The following is a 22,200-nucleotide window of genomic DNA, read 5'->3' on the forward strand; positions in this document are numbered from 1 at the left end:
TTCAAAGGAGCCCAGATTTGATTGGATAAGACTGTGGAGGAATTTATGTCCCAGGACACTCTTGAAAACAACAATCAGCTGGAAATTAGTGGAATTTAACAGCTGGAGGTAGACAGGGAAAGAGAAAGTTAAATGTTAAAGAGAGCACTGCCAAGGCCACTTCACCCCAGGGTGACTCTGGCACACCGAAGGCTGCACCCCCTAAGGAGCAGCATCATAAGTTTCCACTGAGGGGGCTGAGGTGGAAATAAAACTTCCCTAAAACAATCCAGCCAGTTACTAAACAAATAAGCAAGGAAATAACAAGCCCTGAGGGGAAGAGGGGAGGGAGAGGACCAGTAACCAGAATTGCTACAATATAATATCTAAAATGTCTAGTTTCCATCAAAAACTGTAAGACTTGCAAAGAAACAGAAAAGTATAACAGGCAGGTGGGGTGGGGGTGGGGGTACAGATAAAAGGCAGACAAGACAAACTGGCTGTGAGAGACACTAGATGCCAGATTTAACAAGGATGTCAAAGTAGTTATTATAAATGTTTTTGTTTTGTTTAAAAAAAACAAACACCAAAGGAATTCACGATTTAAAAAATAAAGGAAGGTATGATGACAATTTCTTGTCAAACATAGAATAGCAGTAAAAAAGATAGAAATTATAAAAAAGAACCAAAAGGAAAAATGCAATCATAGAAATAAAAATTCACCAGAGAAGCTCAACAGTAGATTTGAACTGGCAGAAGAAAGAATTAGCAACCTTTAAAATAGATCAATAGAAATCACTCAGTCTGAAGAACAGAGAGGAAACAGAATGAGGAAAAATGAACAGAGTCTTGGAAAAATAAGGGACACCATTAAAGGTATTCTCTTATGTATACTAGAAGTACAAGAAGGAGATGAGAGAGGGAGAAAGGAGCAGAAAAAAATATTAAAAGAAATAATGGCTGAAATCTTCCAAAAGTATTAAAAAAACATTAATGAATGCAGCTGGGAAACTTAAGGAACTCCAGCGAGGATAAATTTAAAGAGATCCATAAACAGACACATCATAGTAAAAACACTGAACACCAGAGACGGGAGTAAATCTTGAAAGCAGCAAGAGGAAAGTGATGTGTCACAGGGAATCCCAATAATATTAATAGTTGATTTCTCATCAGAAACAGTGAAGCTCAGAAGGAAGTGGGATATTCAAAGTGCTCAAAGGAAAAAAAAACTGTCAACCGAGAGTTCGATAATACAACAAGTTTCTTCCAAATATGAAGTGAAATATGCCTTAGCCAGTTTTTCTCAGTGGTTAGAGTACCAGCCTGTGGACTAAAGGCTCTGGGTTCTAATCCAGTCAAGAGCACGCACCTTAGTTGCAGGCTTAATCCCTGGCCCTAGTAGGAGTGTGTGTGTGGAAAGCAACCAGTCAATATATCTCTCTCACATTGATGTTTTTTTCTCTTTCTATTTCTTCCCCTCTCTTCAACTCTCTCTAAAAATCAATGGAAAAATATCTTCAGGTGAGGATAACAAAAAAACAAGCAAAAATTTTAAGTGAAATAAAGATATTGCCAGATAAACAAATACTGTGAAAATTTGTTGTTAGCAGACACATCTTATAAGAAATAATAAAGGCCACCTTGGAATACAGTCTGATATTTCCTCAAACAGTTAAACATTGACTTCCCTGGGACCCAGTGATTCAACTCCTAGGTATATGCCTAAGAGAAATGAAAACAAAAAACAAACAAACAAACAAAAAACTGCACAAAATGTTCACACATTGTACACAAATATTTATAGCAACATTATTCATAATAACTAAAAGGTGGAAGCAACCCAAATGCTCATCAGCTGATGAATAAATAAACAAAAGGTGGCATATCCTTATAACGAAATATTATTTAGCTGTAAAAAGACATGAAATACTGACACATACTATAACACAGATGAACCTTGAAAACATTTTACTAAGTGAAAGAAGCTAGTCGCCAAAGACCACATATTTATATGACTTCATTTATATAAAAGTTCAGAATAGGCAAACCTATAGAGACAAAAAGTAGATTAGTTGCTTAGGGTTGGGATGAATGAGAGAGACAGGGACAGTAACAAAAGGATGTAGGGTTTCTTTTAGAGATGATGAAAACATTCTAAATTGGCTGTGGTGTTGGTTGCACATATCTGTATATTAAATACTATACTAAAAACCCTTGAGTTGTACACTTTAAATGGATGGATTATATAGTATGTGAATTATATCTCAATAAAACTGTTAAGAAAATGACAACTGGGGAGGGAATGTTTTTAAGTGGGTTCCCACTAGCTTTAAGATACCGTATTCTTAATGGTTGAAGAGCATGTCCCTGGTAGTGTTAGCAAGGTTGAGGTAGGAGGGTCGGGTGTGCCACTTGGCATTCACTCATTGGTGTAGTCAACAGACTTTTGTTGTCTGTGCCCTTTGCTAGACGCTGAGAACAGCAAGATTCATAAGACACAAAGATGTCTTCAAGGACCTTGCCATTTAGCCATCCTCAAATTCAGGTACCTGATGCAAAGAGAATTTTGCCCACTAGGATGTAAGCTCCTAAGGGCAGAGCTTTGTGTGTTTCACTCACACTTGCATCTCCAGGACCTATAACAGTGCCTGGCACCTAGTAGATCTCTAATAAACGCTTGTTAAGGACAGTAAGCATGCCACAGCGTCCGTCACCAACCCAGAGCAGAGTTTGGTCAGCAAGGGCACAGAACTGGTAAGGCAGAGCCTTCACGTCTGAGGGAGCTCTATAGGATGTGATTCCAGCAGAAGCTGAACAAGATGGTGAATGAGAGCAGTGGTTTCCATCAGGGTGGGCCTTACAAGGTCCCCAGGCGATGCACACTAACATCCAGGAACTATGGGACTAGATGATATTTCAAGTTCCAGCTGAGCCCAAGCATCTTTGTTCCTGAGTTTATGGAAGTAAAGCCTCTGACACATGTCCCTCCCTGACAAGAATGAATGTGGTCCAGTGTTTGCTGTTAACACTGGGATTCCTAAGGCGGGGCTTCTAGGGAAATCTGCACTTGTAAAATACTGCCTGTACCACCAGCTAGACCTATTCTTGCTAATCAAATGGAATGGGATGCAGTGTTTGTATCACCACAAACAGCCTTGTGGGTGGAACTTCTGTTTTCTTCTAACTCAGTGGGAGGATTAGATTTTATTTTCTGATCTGTTCAGGATCCACTTATGATCCTTGTTTTTGGCACCATTGTCAGCATTAAACTTTCCTAAGGAGAGAAGAATGTGCTGTGAGCTAAGCCTGGTGAAGCTGGTGCACATGTCTAAGGCAGCAGTCCCCCCACTCCCCACCCCCCGGCTGCCCACTAGAGTCACCTGGGGAGTTTTAAAAAATACCACATGTGGGCCCCACTGCCCGAGACCGGCTTAACTGTGCTGGGGGAATCTGTGCAAGGTGGAGAATCGCTGGTCCAGGGTGAAGAAGATAAGCCAAGGGGCAATTGCCCTGAAGTCAAGCTCCAAAGCTACTGGATAATTAGCCTGTGGTCATGGAGGCGAGGGCTTCCCTTCAGGTGAGGAGTATCCAGGGAGAAGGAGTATCTGTCTTTACTCTCTGTTCCTTGTTCCCCATCCCAAACTCTCTAGCTGCCCCATTAACCTTTACCCACTGGTCTCTATTCAGCCATGTTTTGGGGATTGGCGCCTATTCAAACAAGAAACATAGGGAAGCTCCTTGGTTTAGCAGAGGCTCTTTCAGCTTCAGTCTGGTATGTAATGCTGGCTTCTCTTGCCTGCCGCCACGTCACCTGGCTTGGGCCCCTTCTGAAAGGCTTCTCTGCTTTGACCAGCAGGGCTTGGCTGACCACTCAGATTTCTAACTCGTGGCTGGCACTGGCCTGGTACAGCCTCCTCTCTTGACCATACACCACCCCCTTCCCCCCAGATTCCTCTCCTCTTCTCCCTTACTCCTATTTCTCTGCCCCTGGCCCTGGGACGTTTTTTCCGGCTTCACACCACGGCTCTCTGGGGCCTTCTGACAGCATGCTCCTTGTCCTCAGGTTATTGATTTATGCCCTTTGGATGTGTACCCCCTGAGCCCTGTAGCTCGCACTTTTACATACTCACATGCAGCCAGTGTCTGTTCTCTACTGTCTGCAGCCACCAAGGAGTTAATTGTCTGAAATTCAGCCAAAGCTGACTCATACCTTTGAGGTCTGCTGGAGCTGAATGAAAGGCATGAAATGGTCTATGAAACCTAGCCCATCAGATGAGATAACGTACGTGAAAGGGCTCACACTGTAAAGCACAACACAAACACGAAGTATTTGTGTTGATAAGCAGCAGCATTGCATATGCCATTCTGGGCTATGGAAGGTAGCCAGCCAGGAGTACCAGATAAGGGACAGAGACTGAGCAAGGTCATATAGGCAAGATCTTCACAAATCAGGACATTTGAGAACTGAGAGGTCAGGACCGGGTAAGTAGGTGGGAAGGGAGCAGCACTTTAAAGCAGAGGTCAGCATTCATGACATAGCCAGAGGCCCAGAAATAGGAAGAACCAGAGGATTTCCATCAGCAAGTCCTTTTGGTTCTATCCTCAAAATATACCCAGAATCTGGCCACTTATTATAACCTCCACCTCCACCACCCTGGTCCACGCTGCCATCAGCTCCTGCCTGGACTATGGTAGCAGCTTCTACCTGGTCTCCCTACTTCCACCTTTGTTCCCTTACAGTCCATTCTCAACACAACAGCCTGAGTGATCCTGCCACAAGTAAAGTACATCACATCATGTCACTTCTGCACTCAAAATGCTTTAATGTCTTCCTATTCTCAGGATAAAAGCTGAAGTTTCTTGCCATAGTTTATGAGGCTCTATGTGGTCTGGACATAAGTTACCTCTTGAATCTCAACCTCTACTACTTACTCATCCCCTCCAATCAGCCTGGGCTTCTTGCTTTTCTTTGAACCCTCCATGGTTATTCCTGCCCCATGGTCTTTGCCCTCGCTGTTCCTTCCACCTGGAACCTCTTCCTACCTGTTCACTCTCTCACTTCATTCAGGGCTAAGCTCAGGCAAGTCATCCCTGGTTTTATGGATGAGTCTGCCCTGACTTCTCTATCTTAAGTAGTGCTTCCCAACTCCATCACAATCTATCTTTAACTCAGCTGTATTTTATAGCAGCGGTCGCCAACCGGTGGTCCAAGGACCACTGGCGGTGAGGCCGGAAAGGTTGGCGACCGCTGTTTTATAGCACTGAAGTAAGAAATACATAATAAATATTAATCTATTCTCTGACTTCTCTACTAAAATGTAAACTCCGTGAATGTAGAAATTTCGTTTGTCTTGTTTCCTACTTGCACAGTGTCTTACATTGTTGAATGAATAGTTGAATAAACAAATAGGATAGAGATTTAAGACTCTAGCCATAAGGCAATATATTTATTAAAAGGGCAAAGTGTTACCTTAATCCTTAGCTTTCCAGTGGCTCTGTGGAGACAAGGACCTGTTTGTTCCCCAGGATGACTGGCCTTGGGTTTACAGATGAGATGGAAATTATTGCTCCAGGAGGGAGAAGATAATAGAAGCCCACCTGTCAGGTTCCTGCCCACCCAGGAGCTGGGCTGTGCCCAAGGGCATTCCAAGGGCACACCAAAGGCCTAATGGGGAGGCCTTGGAGATGTAGAAATTTGTATTGAATTCTCTCTCCATGGGCCCTGTTTCTGTCCAATATGAGTTTTTAAATCTTTGGGAAGACATTTCTCATCATCTCTCTTCTCCCTTGAGGGACATCCTTGGCCAGCCCAATTGTTTCACATTTATGGCAAGGTAAAACAGCATTGTGGGAAACAGCAGGGGCACTAGGAGCTAACTGTGGTTCTCCATTTCCTTCCTAGTTGTGCAATCATAGGCAAGTTATTCAGTTTTTCAGAGTCTCCCCACTGTAAATGGGGAATAATGATTGTGCCTTTTCCAGGGATGTTGTAAGGATGAGATGTGATCATGCATTTTAGGCACAACATTTGGCATGGTGTTATGCTTGGTGAATGTTCAGCTGTTGTTATTGTCAGGGTTGGGAGTGTTAAAAGAAATAGTTCTCCTTGTTCAGGAGGAGCTCCTCAGAGTTCTCCTCTGCAGAGTTCTCCAACTTTAATGTACACGCATATCACTTGGGGCGATCTTGTTGAAGTGCAGATTCCGATTCAGGATGTTGGGAAGGGGCCTGAGAGTCTGCACTTCTAACCAGCTCCCAGATTATACTGATGCCACAGACCAAGCGCTGCATAGCCAGGCCCTACAAGAGAAAGGGCTGAGGGAAGAAAGTACTGGTGAATGCATTTTCTTGACGTCTTATAGCCTCGGATTTCAACCATAAAGGCAGCCTGAAATTACTACATCAAAACCCAGAAGAGCTGCATTGTTCCCAACCACTCTCTCCTCTGGTGCCCCCGAACCTGATTCCAGCTGCCCCCACCGGCTCCCTGTCACATCAGTCCTGCAGTGATATCTCATGCAAAGATACTCATGCCCTCCAGGGAGTTTCACTCAGAACTGAGAAGGAAGAGAAAGAGAGGCTGGCTTCTTTTAACTTAAATCTGCTCCTGGGTTTCCTGGCCCTGGGACATATGGCCAGGCGCTTGTTCTCATGGCTGCTTAATGGTTTGTAAAGCAATTGCTGGAGGAAACATTGCTGCAGCAAGCCAGGTGAAAGGGACAGTGGGGTTCAGGCCAATGTTATCTTTGCTGAACACTGGGCTGCTCCGGCTCCTTCCCTCTCTCCCCCGACAGTGACAGATGGCTTCCACATGGTTTGACCTACTGTTTGGCCAGATTTGACCAGAGAGTCATCCATCAACTGCCCTATTTGGCCCCCTAGAGGGTACCCTGTGGTTTGAAGGAGGCAGGAGTTGGAGTGTTCATTTAGAGCTCATCACATCTCAGCTATTGCAGAAGAGTTTCAAGCATGGACAGCTCTTATCCCAGATGTTACTCTCCCAGTGTCCATATGTTTTGAGGGGGATCAGCAGGTTTACATGGTAAAGTTAAACTAATTAATCATAAGCTGATGCTTTAACAGCTTCAGTACCCAACGTGGGTTTGGTACTAGCAAAGATGTAAGCAATGCATATGGCATTATCAATCTGGAGAAAGGAAGTGAGGTTCGGCTTTTTCCATTGCTTCGGTACAGTCTCTTTATTTTCTTACTGATGTCAAATGTTACGAAGCCACTGAAAGCTGTATGGGAAAATCTCCAAATACTTCTCCTTATGACTTTCTTTGGATGTGACAAAACCAGACCTTAAATGAATATAAGCTGCAGGGCATGAGAAAAGGTAGCTATAAGCAGGGGGGTCGTGTGGATTAGGAATCAGGAGGCCTGGGTCTAGTCCCATTTTGCCTCTCTCTTTGTGACTTTGAACACATCAGTTGATTGATTTCACACATTTTTAAGTACCTACTAGGTGGACTCAAAAAGTGTCTGGGTTTTTTTCCCTAACTGTAAAAAGAGATTGTTACATGAACTTGGCTTCTAAAATACTGTAAATAGTGTGTTTTGTATTCCTTTCCTTATTAAAGCAGTATTTGCTCATTAAAACTTGCCTATTCCACTTGTCTATAAATTATACTTTATTTTTTAAAAGATAAAAGCTCTACCAAAGTATAAAGAGATGGGGAAATTTGAGTAGAATAATTACAGCTTTCATGGAATGCAACCTGACCAAGTCTATTAAAATGAAAAGCCCATCAAAATAATTTTTAAAACTAAAAATACTAAATGTATTAAAATACAAAACCATTTTCACAACCCCTAGCATTATTTGCAGAGAAAACAAAAAAAACAAAAATTAGAAATAACCTTTGTGTCTCAATAAAAAGGAGTTTGAGAAAAACAAAAGGTTAAATATGAATTCCCCATTAGCTCCATCACCCATAGACATTTAATGTTTTGGTGGTTCAGCAGGGATGAAAAGGGCTGGAGGATAAAGTACTGTATACTTTTTCTGTATAATTTTAAAGAAATAATTAAGATGAGAAAAAGACCCCCCAAAATTCCCACTACTGTGTGTATATCTGATTCAAAATAAACAGTCAATGACTGATAATATGTGTGTGCTTCCTTACTATACACAATGTTTTTCTCAGCTGAGGCTGTACTACTTTTATATATTTTGTTCCTCACATTTTGATGTGACATTTGGTTTCCATTTGACCTGAATGATTTTTGCTGAGTACCTTGGCCCTTGGACGGGTATTTGCTGGCCTCCCTCCCTTGACTTTTGGGTGTGGAGAGGCCAGGTCTCCAGAGCTTGGTCAGAGGATGGAATCCCTTTCAGAAAAGTGACCCCTATGTGGTTGTTGTGCCTCCCCTTCTCTGATGGTCTGATGATGACAACCTCCATTTTCATCATCATAACTTAAAAGCTGCAGCCCCATTAACTGGAATGGAATTGAGAACCCCTGCCCAGGACTCATTCTTCCCAAAGATGAGACAGCTCTTCACTGACTCCCCTCCGCCTCTTAGGAGATGAAGGTGAGAAATGTTGCCCCTGGACAACAAAACGAAGGGCCGCATGCCAGCCTGGGAAGAAGGTTCTGCTACCTTTGCCAAATGGTCAGGAGTAGGAGAAGGATCTGTCCCCTTGTATGAGGACAAGACATTCCCACTTCTGGGCATGGCTAACACAGACCAAGGGAAGGGAGATGCCTTAAGAAGGCCATCCCAAGAGACAAAGAGTTCTGTTTTTCCAGCTTAAGGTATGGAAGAAGACTGTGTTGAAAGGGCATGGCTCACAGAGCAAGTCACTGGCTGATTCTGAACTCTCTGATCCCTCTGGGCGAAGGAAAGACCTGTGGACAAGTTAGGGCCCCAGACCTTTGAATTCTAGGGGAAGGGCATCTGCCAGCAGAGGGTGTGCTGTGCAGGGATGTGGCCTGACAAACCGCCAGGGCAGCTTCGCCTTCTGCGGGGACTTTTCCCAGGAATAGGAGGGCAGGCACACTGTGGCATGCTCTCTGTGACATACAATGGACCTTGGACTCTTGTTGGAATATGTGCCTCTAATTGGAATAGTTGATGTGTTTTTCTTTTTGTTGTACTTTTAACGAATACTTCAAGTTGGTTTGCATTTAATTTGGAGAGTTAACACCAACCTGCTGTAACTGGATGAGGGAAAAGATATGTCATTCTTTGAGTTATTGGTTATACGCCAGGCAATGGACTGGATGTTTTATGTCTCATGTAACCCATGGGAGGGAGTGTCTGATTCATAGTGGGAATCTGTGACCACAGGAGTGTAAAATTCACCCCTGCTTGTAGGAGTGAAGTGAATGGCATTCAAATAATACACATATTCAGAAATTATCTGTTCTCATACACAGCCCCTGACATGGAGCCTAGGGCTACCAGAATGATTACTTGCATCACATGATTATTTCTAGAAGACCAGTATCTCTTTCAGAGTATATCACTTAAGAAACTTCATCTAAAGAGAAAAGTTATCTGGGTTTTTAAGTAGAAAGTTACCCTTATCCACAAGTAACTCTGCATGTTTTGTGGCCAGTCAGGGCAGCCAGGAGTCAGGTTCAAAGTGAAAGCCTTTGGCAGGGCTGAAAACTCTCATCAAAATTCTGCCAAGAGTTCTTTCAGGAGAATGACTCTGCTCCATTGATTTCAGTTCATCACAACAGGAGACAAGTCCTCAGGAGAAGGGGGCCGTCCATCCCGTGACTCCAATTAATGAACTCAGGAATGAAATGAGAAAACAGAGAATTTTGTAGGCAACAAAGCTGGGGAAGGGTGTAAACATAAAGGGTTTTTGAGTTAGCAAGATTTTGCTGGAATTTAGTTGTGTGTGTTTTTTTCCCATTTGTAAGCAAATGTTGGGAGGAGAGCCTTTGGGGAGAGGTCGGATGGGGTGGAGGAAGCAGCAGACAGTGCTGTGGGAACTTGCGCTCTGCAGGGTAGACAGTGTTTACATCTGGACTGTGCAATACTTTGAGTAACGCTTGCATATATGTGGGGGAGGGGTTAAAGTTAACAAAACCGTTTTTAAAGCGAGGGATTAAGAAGACACTCACTAAGCCAGAGTTATTAGTTATATTATTAACTTCTGGCCAAGGAATCAGGTTAGTCTAGGCAGCTCTGCTCAGGGGAAGGGGCTGAAGAGGAGGGAGGAGGGGAGTAGCTGGCGTGTGGTCACTCAGCTCCAGCTGTGGCCTGCACATGGCAGGGCAGAGAGCAGAGCCAGAGTGAGGGGCTGAGGCAGAGGGACCACCGAGGCTGGGCTGTGCGTACTTCTGTGTGTATGCTTCCCTTGCCAGCCCTTTAGGACACAGGGCAGTCTTGAAAGCATAAGTCAGATCACGTTACTCTTTTGTTTAAAACTTTCCCATTGCACATGGACACTTGAAAGTTTTGAGTTCCCTTTGTTTCTTCGGTTTATACCCCACTTCCTCCAAAGAAGAGGGTTTCAAGAGGGGAATAGATTTAGTCATCATTCCCCAGGCAGTGGAGATAAGAAAGAAGAAAACTGTGACTTCCTAAATTCTCTCTATGTGCAATCTGGTATCCTCCATAAACAGAGAATGTATTGAGAGGCCTGGGATGCGTGGAACTGACAGTGCTTTCTCAGAAATGGAATGGCTGGGATCATTTAGCTCAACTCCCTCACTTTACAGATAAGGAAGCTGAGGCACAGAGGAGGCAAGTGACATCTTAAGTGAGTGCCAGGGGTGAATCAGCACTCATGTCTCCTGACTCCTGGCCCAGTGAGTTAGATGCCCTCAACGGATGGATAGCTCTGCAGATGAAGGGAATTGAGGCTGGCAGGCAAGGGTGGCAAGGCCAGGCAGATTCAGGGAGGGGTTGGGGGGAGGAGACAGCTGGTAGGAAATGGAAAGGCTGTGAAGAGTCAAAATATCCATTCCTGCCCTAACTGGTTTTGCTCAGTGGATAGAGTGTCAGCCTGGGGACTGAAGGGTCCCAGGTTTGATTCCAGTCAAGGGCATGTACCTTGGTTGCGGGCACATCCCCAGTAGGGAGTGTGCAGGAGGCAGCTGATCCATGTTTCTCTCTCATCGATGTTTCTAACTCTCCCTCTCCCTCTCTGTAAAAAATCAATCCTATCTAATAAAGAGGGAATATGCTAATTGAGTGCCCCACCCTCAAAGATGGTGGCACCCAGTCCCCTCACCCCCCAGCTTCCCAGGGCTGCCTGAGGCTCAGGTAACCAGGGCCGGCCGAGGCTTGCGCTGCCAGCAGTGGCAGCAGCAGAGGTGTGATGGGGCATCACCTTCTCCTGGTTGCCGGGTCGCCTCCTGCCCCTGAGGGCTCCTGGACTGTGAGAGGGGGCAGGCCGGGCTGAGGGATGCCCCCCTCCAGTGCATGAATTTTCATGCACCAGGCCTCTAGTAAGATATATTTTTTTAAAAATATCCATTCTTACTGGCTGTATCCCCAGGACATACTATGTTCCCAAATACTCCTTAACAGAGACACAGAAGAACCACATGGATGAGTTGCCCAAAGCCCATGACATGTCATTTGTGCCTAAGGACTGAGCATCCCTATTTTCTAAGCCTCTTAATCCAGCTCTTTAACCTTGTTCTTTTTTTTTTTTTTAGTCATTTGAGACCCTCTGCCTTTTTTTGTTTGGTTTGTGGCTGCAGTTTAGAATCTACCTGTCCGTTTGTCTCAGGTTCTAGGCTGAAGGAAAATAAAGAAGATGATAATGGTGAACTTGGGTAATGTGACGTGCCTGCAATGTTCTGCTATTCTGAAAAGGAGCATAGAGGGGGAAATTAACAAGTTCACGAGTCAACATTATGTTTGTTCCTCTATTATGAGGAATACTGCCTCTATTTTGTGAAGCATAATCATTTGTTAGTTTCAGTAAGACATTTATCTGCCCACTGATAAGGAAACAATAAAGGCATTTACTGTGCTAGTTTCTCTAATGTGAAATGTAAGCTGTGGTCTTTGTTTGTTTGTTTTTAGCTTTCATTTATGATCACAGGCTTTAGGGCTGAAGGGGGCCTTGGAGGACGGCCAGCCGCACCACCACCCCCTGCTCAGGAAGCCCCTTCCCAGCCTCCCGGGTCCCTGCCCTCTGCATCCCACAGCAAGTTGCCTCTACCTCTGTCAAAACACTTACTCATTTTCCTTTAAATTACAGTTATTTGAGGACTTTTCTTAAGCCTCAGCTGTGACCCCCTGAGGGCAGGAATCCTGTCTCATTCCTCTTTGATCTCCCACAGCCCCCAACACAGAGACTGGCCCAGTCTCCATAAATATTTGAATGAGTGACAAGGTGTTAACAGCCTCAAGAAGGCAGCACAGTTAGACATTTCTAATAGCTGGAAAGTTCTTCCTGAAAGTGAGCAGGAATCTGCCTCCCTGGGTTCCCTGTGGGGGAGAATGGAAATAGGCGGTGATGACAGAGGGCCAGCCACCCACGAGGTACAGGAGGGACCCTGGACACAGACTGGTGCCCTGCTCTTACTGATTTTCTTGCTTTCTGTCTGGCCAAAGAACACAAGGTCTTTTTCCAAGGACAGGAAAACCCAGCAATCCTAGATAGACCTGGATACATGTGTGTGCGGGGACCAGTTCCAGGATTCGAATCCACGTGGCAATGCCCCACCCATATCCCCTCAGCCCACCCTAGAGGTCATCTGCAGACAGTTCCCCCACATGCTGACAGCTTCCTGGGTTTCTCTACCCAGGGTCACGCTCTGACCTGCAGAGTGTGCTTGGCCTGTGTGGAGGTCAGGCTGGAAATGCCAGGGAGTTACTCCAGGAGAGACCTGCAACAATGAGCAATGAGCAAACACCCCAGATTCCTCACCTCCGGGTGGGACAGCTCAGAAGAGCGCTCAGGAAGGATGCCCCCCAGTTGCTCATAGCAGTGACCCACTCATGAACACACCCTTTCTTCATGTTTCTCCCTGTCCTCTTTGACTTCCCCACTCCCTTACTGTGCTTCCTGGGATCCTACCCAAGTAAACTACCTGCCCCAACCCTTGTCTCAGGGTTCTCTTTGGGGGAACCCAAATAAAACAGAGACACAGTCAGGAAACTTGGGGGAATCCAAATGTTATTCCCTTAGAAGACAGGACTTTTAAAATCAGTACATGCCTTTTTTTCTTTTCCTTTCTATTTCTAAGTGCAGAGTTGGTTTTTCTGTCAGTTCTATAAATAGAGTTTAATTTTAAGTGGAATCTGTGTCCTAACTCAGAAAACAGGGCTGATAATGACTTCTAAATCTCTGAAGGATCGTTATTTCAAACAACAAGTCTGATATTCTAGTTCATGAAGAAAATGTACTATGTCAGAAGGATCTCGGGCCAGACTAAAGAAATGCATGGGGGTCATTAGGCATCAGGATGGATTTTTGTCCAAGTGTGACACCTAACCTTTTAAACTTCACGGAGATTTTTAAATGAAGCGGGACCTTATCTACCTGGCTCAGGTTTTGGGATGGAATGCTTAGGAGAAAGCTAAGATGAATGGGTACCATGAGGGGTGAGGGAAAGAAAAGTAAAGAACCTCATTAAACGCACCCAGTATTAATGAGCTACCCCTGTGCTACTGGAACCAAGAGAAAATGCCGTTGTTGAAGAATATTTATTATCATTTGAGAAGATTTGTAACAAAGATCAAGGCTGTACAAGCCACCTGCCACCCTTCTTCAGGCAGACACTGTGTGAATCAGAAGGCCTCTCTGTGGGCGCCACACTATTGCTTGATTGTTTTGACACCTCAGACCATTAATAGGAGGTAGCAGTTAAAAATAACCATGCTCACTGGTCTTATGTTTGTGGGGTTTTTCTTTGGTCTCGTTCCTTCCTGGAGAGTTTTCTGCTAGCCTAGTAGGAAACAACGCACATGGTGGTCATGAATTTTAACTGGCAATGAATGATGGGAATGAGTGTGAACAATACCTTAAGATGAAAGGAGTCAGCAGGGCCAGGAGAGCCCCACAGATGCCTTTTGGGGTCAGGTAGGGAAATGTCCCTAAGTAGAGATCGGAAAGGGTTCCATCCATCTTATTTTTAGCATGGAAAAATGTCGTGGCTTTGAATGTTCTCTTTATTTAAACCCCGCCTGATGGCCAGTGCCTAGCTCTTGTGGAGGAGGGAGCAGTGTGGGGGCAGCTAAGTCTTCGCTTGTGATAGGAAGATGTGGAGTTACGGTGTAACATCTGTCCTTTGCCCTCGTTGATGTGCATTGCTGCCCTGTTGTAGGTGGCAATAATGGCCCGGGTACAGCTCTCTCCTGAGAAAGAGAGGTGCTTTTGCCTCCTTAGTCTGAGCCATTACTTGCAGAGAGTAACTCTTAGAACTACCATGCTGGCCCCTCAACATGGCCTCCTACGATGATAGTAAGGTTTACTAAGGCAGTCCAGCAAAGTGACTGCATTTATGTGCATTAGTAGTTGGCACGAAAACTATTCTGGTCCCCGGAATAAAACGCCTCCGTTACTGTACTTGCTATCTGTAGAAATTTTATCATAGACAAAGACTTACCGTAGGCCCAAAACAGATATGCTGTTGTGGCCTATCCCATCCTCTCTCATACTTTTTATTTAGGGTAGCTTCCTTCCCCAAGTCCTCACCCCAGTAGTGCTCAGTGGATGTCTTTCCAGCCTGCCGCATGGAGTGCTCACTCTTCTTTCTTTCCAGAATGCCTATGTCAACATCAACCGCATCATGTCCGTGGCTTCCCGCCTCTCTGAGGCCGGTCATTATGCCTCGCAGCAAATCAAGCAGATTTCCACGCAGCTGGACCAGGAGTGGAAGAGCTTCGCGGCTGCCCTGGACGAGCGCAGCACCATCCTCGCCATGTCCGCGGTGTTCCACCAGAAGGCCGAGCAGGTGAGGCCAGGGGAGCTGCCGGGGTTGCTGTGGGTGGGAAGGGAGGAGGACCAGGGGAGGGGCAGGTGAGAGGAGATGCACCTTGTAGAGAGCCCCTCTCTTTGAAACCCTGAAGGGCCTGCTGAGTTGTTGCAACAGTAACGCAATCTGCCACTTTTGTGGCCCCGTGTACGTAAAGGAACAGTGATGGCTGTGCTTGTCATCCAGAAGAGAAGGACCCAGGGCCTGTTTACATTCACGGGGTAGTTTGTTGATGTGTGTGTCCTTGTGTGGGCTGACTTTTAGTTTGCGTTCCCTGAGCATAGACCAAAGGGGTGAAAGTATCATAGGATCCTGAGAGCAGGGGACACTGATTTTACATGAAGCATTTGCTATGGGTAATAATAATGTAGCATTAACACTAGAAGTATCAATGATTTGTTCTCATTTACTTACTGGTATTGGCCGGTGACATTACTGACTCCTTTTACAGAGAGGAGCCTTGAAGCTCAGAGAGAGTAAGAGATCTGCCTGAGACCCAGTGGTGGGCTGGAGCTGGCTCTAACCAGATCATGGAGGTCTAGTTAAAATTCTAGAAATGTTGTGAACTGGTTATTAAATATAGCCATTACTTAAAACTAAATTTATATCAAATATGTCATATTAAAAACAAAGCCAACACATACTCAAAACTCATTACGTCTTAATTATTTTGTTACATTTCATTAAGTTCTTGACATTGTTTATTATCTATCTGGAAGTGTATATCTGTGGTAGAAATACTATACAGTGTGTGCTACCAGTCATTGCTGCCTAACTCTGTGTTTGGTGAGGTCACTTGAAATAGATCCAGGGAGGGGATTTACAGCCTGGGAATCATCAAATGCTACAAACCACGGCTTGATCTATTGTTTTATTGATTGTCTAGACTCTAGAGTCTTATAAAATGAGGGGGGAAATATTTAGAAGTGCAGACTAAACTTAAAATGTGTCTTGTCTGTAGCCCTTACATTGTGAATAGCACACAGAATAGAGGAAATAGTCTTCCGATATTCAGAAACGATTATTCCATTCAGCCAAGAAGCCCCTCTCATCTCGGATTAACAAATTATGCTCTGACATAAGTCTTGAGGTATTTTTTACAAAATGAGGGGGAAAATATTTAGAAGTGCAGACTAAACTTAAAATGTGTCTTGTCTGTAGCTCTTACATTGTGAATAGCACACAGAATAGAGGAAATAGTCTTCCGATATTCAGAAACGATTATTCCATTCAGCCAAGAAGCCCCTCTCATCTCGGATTAACAAATTATGCTCTGACATAAGTCTTGAGGTATTTTCACTTTTGTCTTACACCAAAATTGAAACTATTAACCAGCTTTGATGTCAAAACTATACAGCTGTGTCACATACAAAAGCACCCTGTGAGGATCAGTTGGCTACATGGAATTTACAATAAAGAGCATTGTGTATGTTATTATTCTGTGTAAATTATGTTTTGCATATCTTTCATGTTAGTAAAGTTCATAATACAGGTGTGTGTGTGTGTACATACATATATATGCTAGTGGCTAAACATTTACTAACATACCACCGTGAAATTCAAACAACTTACAGACAACTGGGATTTCAACCCATGTGTGTCTAACATTAAAGTCTGTGGTCTTAACCTCTACATTTCTTTCTTTGTATAACACTTGGTAGCTTCCCAGATAATGGAGAGTTGGACACAAGATCATAATCTTTCCCTCTGTTACCCACCTAATGTGGACGGCAATATGGGATCGTTGAGAGTCCAGGCTTGGTGAATAGACACATGGAGGTTCCCATCGCAGCCCCATGATTCGTTTACATTAGGCAGTTCATCCCACTTGTCTAAGCTTATTTCCTCATCTCTAATGTGGGATAATTCAAACCTCCCAGCGCGATGGAGCATGGAAGGTGCCTCGTGTGCTTTTTAAATGGCAGATTCTACTGTGGGTCTTTCTTCAACATACTCTCCTGGTGTTCTGTATTTCCTTCACTGTGCCTGTTTCCACCTGAGACCTTCCAAAGTCTAAAATACTTGTGTCACGAGTCAAGGGCAGCCCCGTACATTGAGAGCGATCTAGCCACGTGTTTTCTTGTTTATTTTTTAAGATGATAGTGGTAATGGCCGACTGTGACTGGTTCATTCTAAGGACCATGAGAATATTATTCATATCCAGTCACCTGTTCCGTTTCAACCCTATCCAGATTGGCAAGGGAGACTCATGCTTCCTTCTCTGTCTGCCTATCTTTCCTGAGCTCCCCTTTTGTGGGATCTGCTATAGGACTCTTGTTAGAGCGTTACAGAGAAATCGCAAGGACTTTAGAGAGGTGCCCCCCTCACAATTGACACAGGAATGTCAAGGTGTTTTCAGGCTTCTTTGTAAAAATGATTATTGGTGGAGCAGAGAAGCTTCTGAGATGTTATCAAGTACATGCAGTCTGATGCTGGATAGCAGCCAGGTCTCTTCTTGAGTTGTTAAGAGATGTCCTAATGTAATTAAACACACACACACACACACACACACACACACAATGAAAAATCAGCCACACAACCAACAGCCCAGGACTGAAAGCTGACGGTGACACCAAGACTGGAACTCAAGCACTTATAGAAAATGCAGTGGCTGGAGGAGTCAACTGCTCGCTGTGATTTCCTTAATTTGGATCAGGAGCAATTTTATTTGTATCTGTTTTTAATGCAGTTTCCGCAGATATTACCACTTCTTCAGGGAAACTCATAAACTATGATTCTCTTTAGCTAGGGGAGGGGAAAGGGGGGGGGCACACCAAACAGATTCAGACTGTTTTTTCAATGCGTTTGTTTAGGCAGTTCTTTATTGTCCTCCCATGGGCTGTTCTAGGCAATGAGGGAAAAAGGTATTTAGGCAGTTAATTTGAATGGTGCTGTGCACCCAGGTGAGAGGAATCACAGACAGAAACATTCCAGGCTGTTGGGTGAAGAATTATTTGCATATTTAAGGTGTATTTTTCCACCCAATAACTCTGAGTGATTTCAGTTGGCTCACCCTTTGTGCACAGAGAACCATAGTCCTCCACAGTTATTAATTTTCATTTTTAAATAATTTGATATCTGTCAAGATCTATATATATCACATTCCAGGAGCCACTGCCACTGTAGGCACAGTACAGTCTGTCCCCCTAGGCCACCCATCCCAGGGCTACTGACCCAGCAGTAGGGATTTTCTTGAGGGTTAATCTCCATTCCTTGTGGGACACGTCTCTGTAAATTCCCTGAGGGGCCTGTATGATGTGTTCTTCACTCCTCTTCACAACTCAGTGTCCACACTACAAAGTACCTGTATGGAAACATCCCATTACATTCAGTGTAGCCCCTCCCATGTGCCTGTGAGTGTGCAAGTACAAGCAGCTCTAATGTATACATGCAATGTAGTGAGCTGTTTGCACACCTATATTGCATAGTCAGTGTGTGGATATAAACTGTTGAACATGAAGATGGCTCCCACCCCCAACAGTTTCATAATAGTTATGTTTGTTTGTGGAAACCAACTTCCTTACTGGGTCTGACTTCTTACATGGAGTTAATGTTTGTACAATTAAAGGAAAACCTCCACCCTCTGCAGTGGTCTCTGAAGGCTTCCAGAGGTCCTGATGCCTCTTCCCAAGGCATCTGACCATCTCTACTATATGATCTGCCCATTGCCCAACCCAGTGCCCACACTGACCCAGTTGGCATCTCCTTCCAGTTCTTGTCGGGAGTGGACGCCTGGTGCAAGATGTGCAGTGAAGGTGGCCTGCCATCCGAGATGCAGGACCTGGAGCTGGCGATTCACCACCACCAGTCTTTGTATGAGCAGGTGACGCAGGCCTACACAGAGGTGAGAACCCAGCAGGACACCCAAGGGTCCTGACTGTGTGTGTATGGGGGGTGGGGGTGGTGACAGCACCGGCCTGTACACTGTGGAATGTCCTAGGTTGGACTAAGAAGAAGAGAGGCCATTTTCCTCTTTTTGGAGACTCTTTATGATCTTTGGTCTATGAATGATGGTGTCTCCAGCCAGGAAGCAGAGAAAATGGGGCCATCAGCAGGGATCATCTGGGTGCATGTGTGTGTGTGCGCACACCCACACACAGCACTGAGGCTGAGGAACCCAGGAGCACGGATGGTGTGGCCACAATCTTAGGGTCCTTCCTTTACTCTGCATATTCTGGAAAGATGGGGATGTCACCACTTTCAGGAGAAAATAAATGGTTGTATAGGAGGAGAGCAAAAGAAGGATCAATATAGAAGAAAGAAATTGACAAGGAAAGAAAGAAGACAGAAGAGAGAAATGATGATGATGAAGATAGAACTGGTAGCCAATCCCAGGTGCTGGGCCCCAGTCTAAGTGCCCTGCATGTGTTAACTCATTTAATCCTCACCACAACCCTAGGTATGCACCATCACTCTCCCTACGAGTTCCTGAGGCAAGGAAACTGATAACTTTTCTCTGGTCACACATCTAGAAGTTTGGAAGCAGGTAGAGGAAGGTGAAGAAGAAAGAGGGGGAGAGGTTTATGATGTCAATATATACTCAGCTTCATTTCTGAACAGTTCTGCTGCCTGACCTGTCAGTGAGTTAGTCAAAGTACGTATCAGGTACTGTGTGCCAGGCACTGCTCCAGGTGCTGGGAAGGCGGGCAGGCTCTGCCCTCATGGAGTGAAAATTCAAGGGAGAGAGAGACTGATTCAGGAGTTTCACAGACACTGGGTGCTGCCCTGCAACTCCTCTCCCCCAGACTCCCAGGTGCTCCGTCCTCCCCAGGCTGCAGACTGGGCACCATAGCAGTGCTGGCTGGCCCGTTCCTTGATTGTCATCAGTCTGGGTAGGATTAGCCACCAATTCTGTCTGTGCCCTGTCTGCCACTCCACTTCCTTGACATGACCCTCTTCCCTTCCTGCAGGTCAGCCAGGATGGCAAGGCCCTGCTGGATGTGCTGCAGCGTCCCCTGAGCCCCGGGAACTCTGAGTCCCTCACGGCCACAGCCAACTACTCCAAGGCAGTGCACCAGGTGCTGGACGTGGTGCATGAGGTGCTGCACCACCAGCGGCGCCTCGAGAGCATCTGGCAGCACCGCAAGGTGCGGCTGCACCAGCGGCTGCAGCTCTGCGTCTTCCAGCAGGACGTCCAGCAGGTAACAGGTCCCTGTACCTGGCACCCCTCCCCCCCAGGCCGGCAGACGGCTGAGTCCCTGACCTGGGTGGTCAGGCCTGGGATCATCTGATTTATGAAGAGAAGAGAGCAATTTAGCCCCAGCTGCACCCCCCCCCAAAAAAAACAACAACAACAACCCATCTGGACTTATCAATTGCATGCTTCTTGAGTAAGCAGCTGTATAGACTAGGCCTTCTCACCCTGAGGTTTTGAGAAGGGAGGCAGCTTGAGGAATAGCAATTCCATGCAGTTATATGACATAGTTTTCTTTGGGGAGAGCTTGACCCTCACTCAGGCATGAGCTGTCTGCACAATTCAAAGGCCTGGGGTTATCTGAGCATTGTCAGGGTGAGACCCCACATAAAATGAATTCATTTCTTTATTATGGATGTAGGCGGCCTGCTGGAGTGGAGGTTTGGGGTGGGATACAGGTCCTTCAGGGGATTCTTAGGCAAGATTAGACTTGGGAAGCCAGATTTAAAGCATGAGCTGTTGATGACTGTATGTCCCATAATGAGAGGTTGTTTCTAGCTTAACCTGTCTTTTTGCATTATTATACCAGTCGTGGCTTTTTCCTTTACCACAAATAAAGATATGGTCATGTTTCTGACCTTAAAAGGACAGCCTTGCTACAAATGTCCTTTTGGATGAAATCACCCATTCTTTTTCCCTCATACTTTCTCTCTCTGTCTCCCTGGGGACTCCTGGGCTTTGCTCTGAGGACTGATACATTGGGTGGGGGAGCTGGTTGGGAGCTGAGGACTGGATGGAGGCCCAGCATCATCAGTCTACCTGCTGGTTCACTGTGAGTGGCAGGGGTGGGGGCACTCATATTACTAGATCTTTATGGAACCACCACATAATTTCAAGATTATACGTATAAAATGATGTTTCACTCTCCTTCCATACCTTCTATGGTATTGACCATGTGTAATCCAAATATGTATCAAAATATGCAGGGGGGGCAAAAGTAGGTTTACAGTTGTGAGTATGCAAAACAATTTATTCTTGTGTTATTATTTATTGTATTATTTTCACCATGAACATCTGTAAACCTACTTTTGCCCCCTCCTGTACATGGAAAATGGAAAGCCAACTGGACATGTCTTTGGAAGCTGATTCCTTTCACAGCTGTTGTTGGGGGCCTGGCAGTGGGTGTCCTGAGATAGAGGCCAGGTGGAGGGAGAGCAAGGCATCCTGCACTGGCTGGGATCCACTTTGGGTGCGGGGTCACTGTGCAGTGAGTCCCAGAAGTAACCAGGCCTTCAGGAGTGTCCCCCATTTGGGGGCTGCCCTAACCTCCTGGAAGCCCCCCCTTCCTCATCGGGGGCAGTGATTGAGTCATTAGATACAATGCCTGAGCCTCAGGAGAGACAACACTGCTGATGTGCCGGCCCAGCTCTGAAACTGTGGGGCCTGCTGGGAATGGAGAAGCAAGGGGCTCAGTGGCCTGCTCCTGCCATTGGGAGCTATCCAGAGAAAGGCATCATCCCTGAGCACAGGAGGGCACAGGGTCCGTGACTGATATGGGGAGGTGCCAGGCTCTGGGTGTTACTAGTTCAGTGGACTCTGAGTGACTCGTGGAGATCACCAGGTCCATGGATTGTGCAGCTTTCTTGGTGTGCTCTTTGCCCTCCTTCTGTTTTCATGGCTGTTATTCTAGGACTAGAGGCCCCATGCACAAATTCATGCACCAGTGGAGTCCCTCGGCCTGGCCTGCGGGATCCGGCTGAAATCGGCTCTCTGACATCCCCCAAGGGGTCCTGGATTGTGAGAGGGCGCAGCCCAGGCCAAGGGACCCCACCGGTGCACAGTCAGGATCAGGGAGGGACCCGGGAGGTTGGTCAGCTGGGGAGGGACTGCGGGAGTGCTCCAAGGTGTGTCCAGCCCGTCTTACTCAGTCCCAATCGGCCGGACCCCAGCAGCAAGCTAACCTACTGTTTGGAGCATCTGCCCCCTGGTGGTCAGTGCACGTCACAGTGAGTGGTTGAGCAGCCTTAGCATATCATTAGCATATTAGGCTTTGATTGGTTGAACCACCGACCAGTCAACCAGACACTTAGCATATTAGGCTTTTATTATATAGGACTAGTAGCCTGGTGCACAAAATTTGTGCACTCGGGGGTAGGGGGTCCCTCAGCCCGGCCTGTGCCCTTT

General features: G+C 45.6%; 1 protein-coding gene across 16 annotated transcripts in view; it reads left to right on the top strand.

Moving 5' to 3' along the window:
• KALRN (kalirin, RhoGEF kinase) overlaps positions 1-22,200 on the top strand; it is a 586,523-nt gene that overhangs the window by 210,827 nt on the left and 353,496 nt on the right. For all 16 annotated transcript variants that reach the window (XM_005873113.2, XM_005873115.2, XM_005873109.2 and 13 more), the window contains 3 exons: positions 14,670-14,861; positions 18,595-18,726; positions 19,793-20,023. In XM_005873113.2, coding sequence (XP_005873175.1) covers positions 14,670-14,861; positions 18,595-18,726; positions 19,793-20,023 — 555 coding nt within the window. The remainder of the gene's footprint in view (positions 1-14,669; positions 14,862-18,594; positions 18,727-19,792; positions 20,024-22,200) is intronic.

Source organism: Myotis brandtii, unplaced genomic scaffold (assembly GCF_000412655.1).
Source record: "Myotis brandtii unplaced genomic scaffold, ASM41265v1 scaffold4, whole genome shotgun sequence".
Taxonomy (NCBI): domain Eukaryota; kingdom Metazoa; phylum Chordata; class Mammalia; order Chiroptera; family Vespertilionidae; genus Myotis; species Myotis brandtii.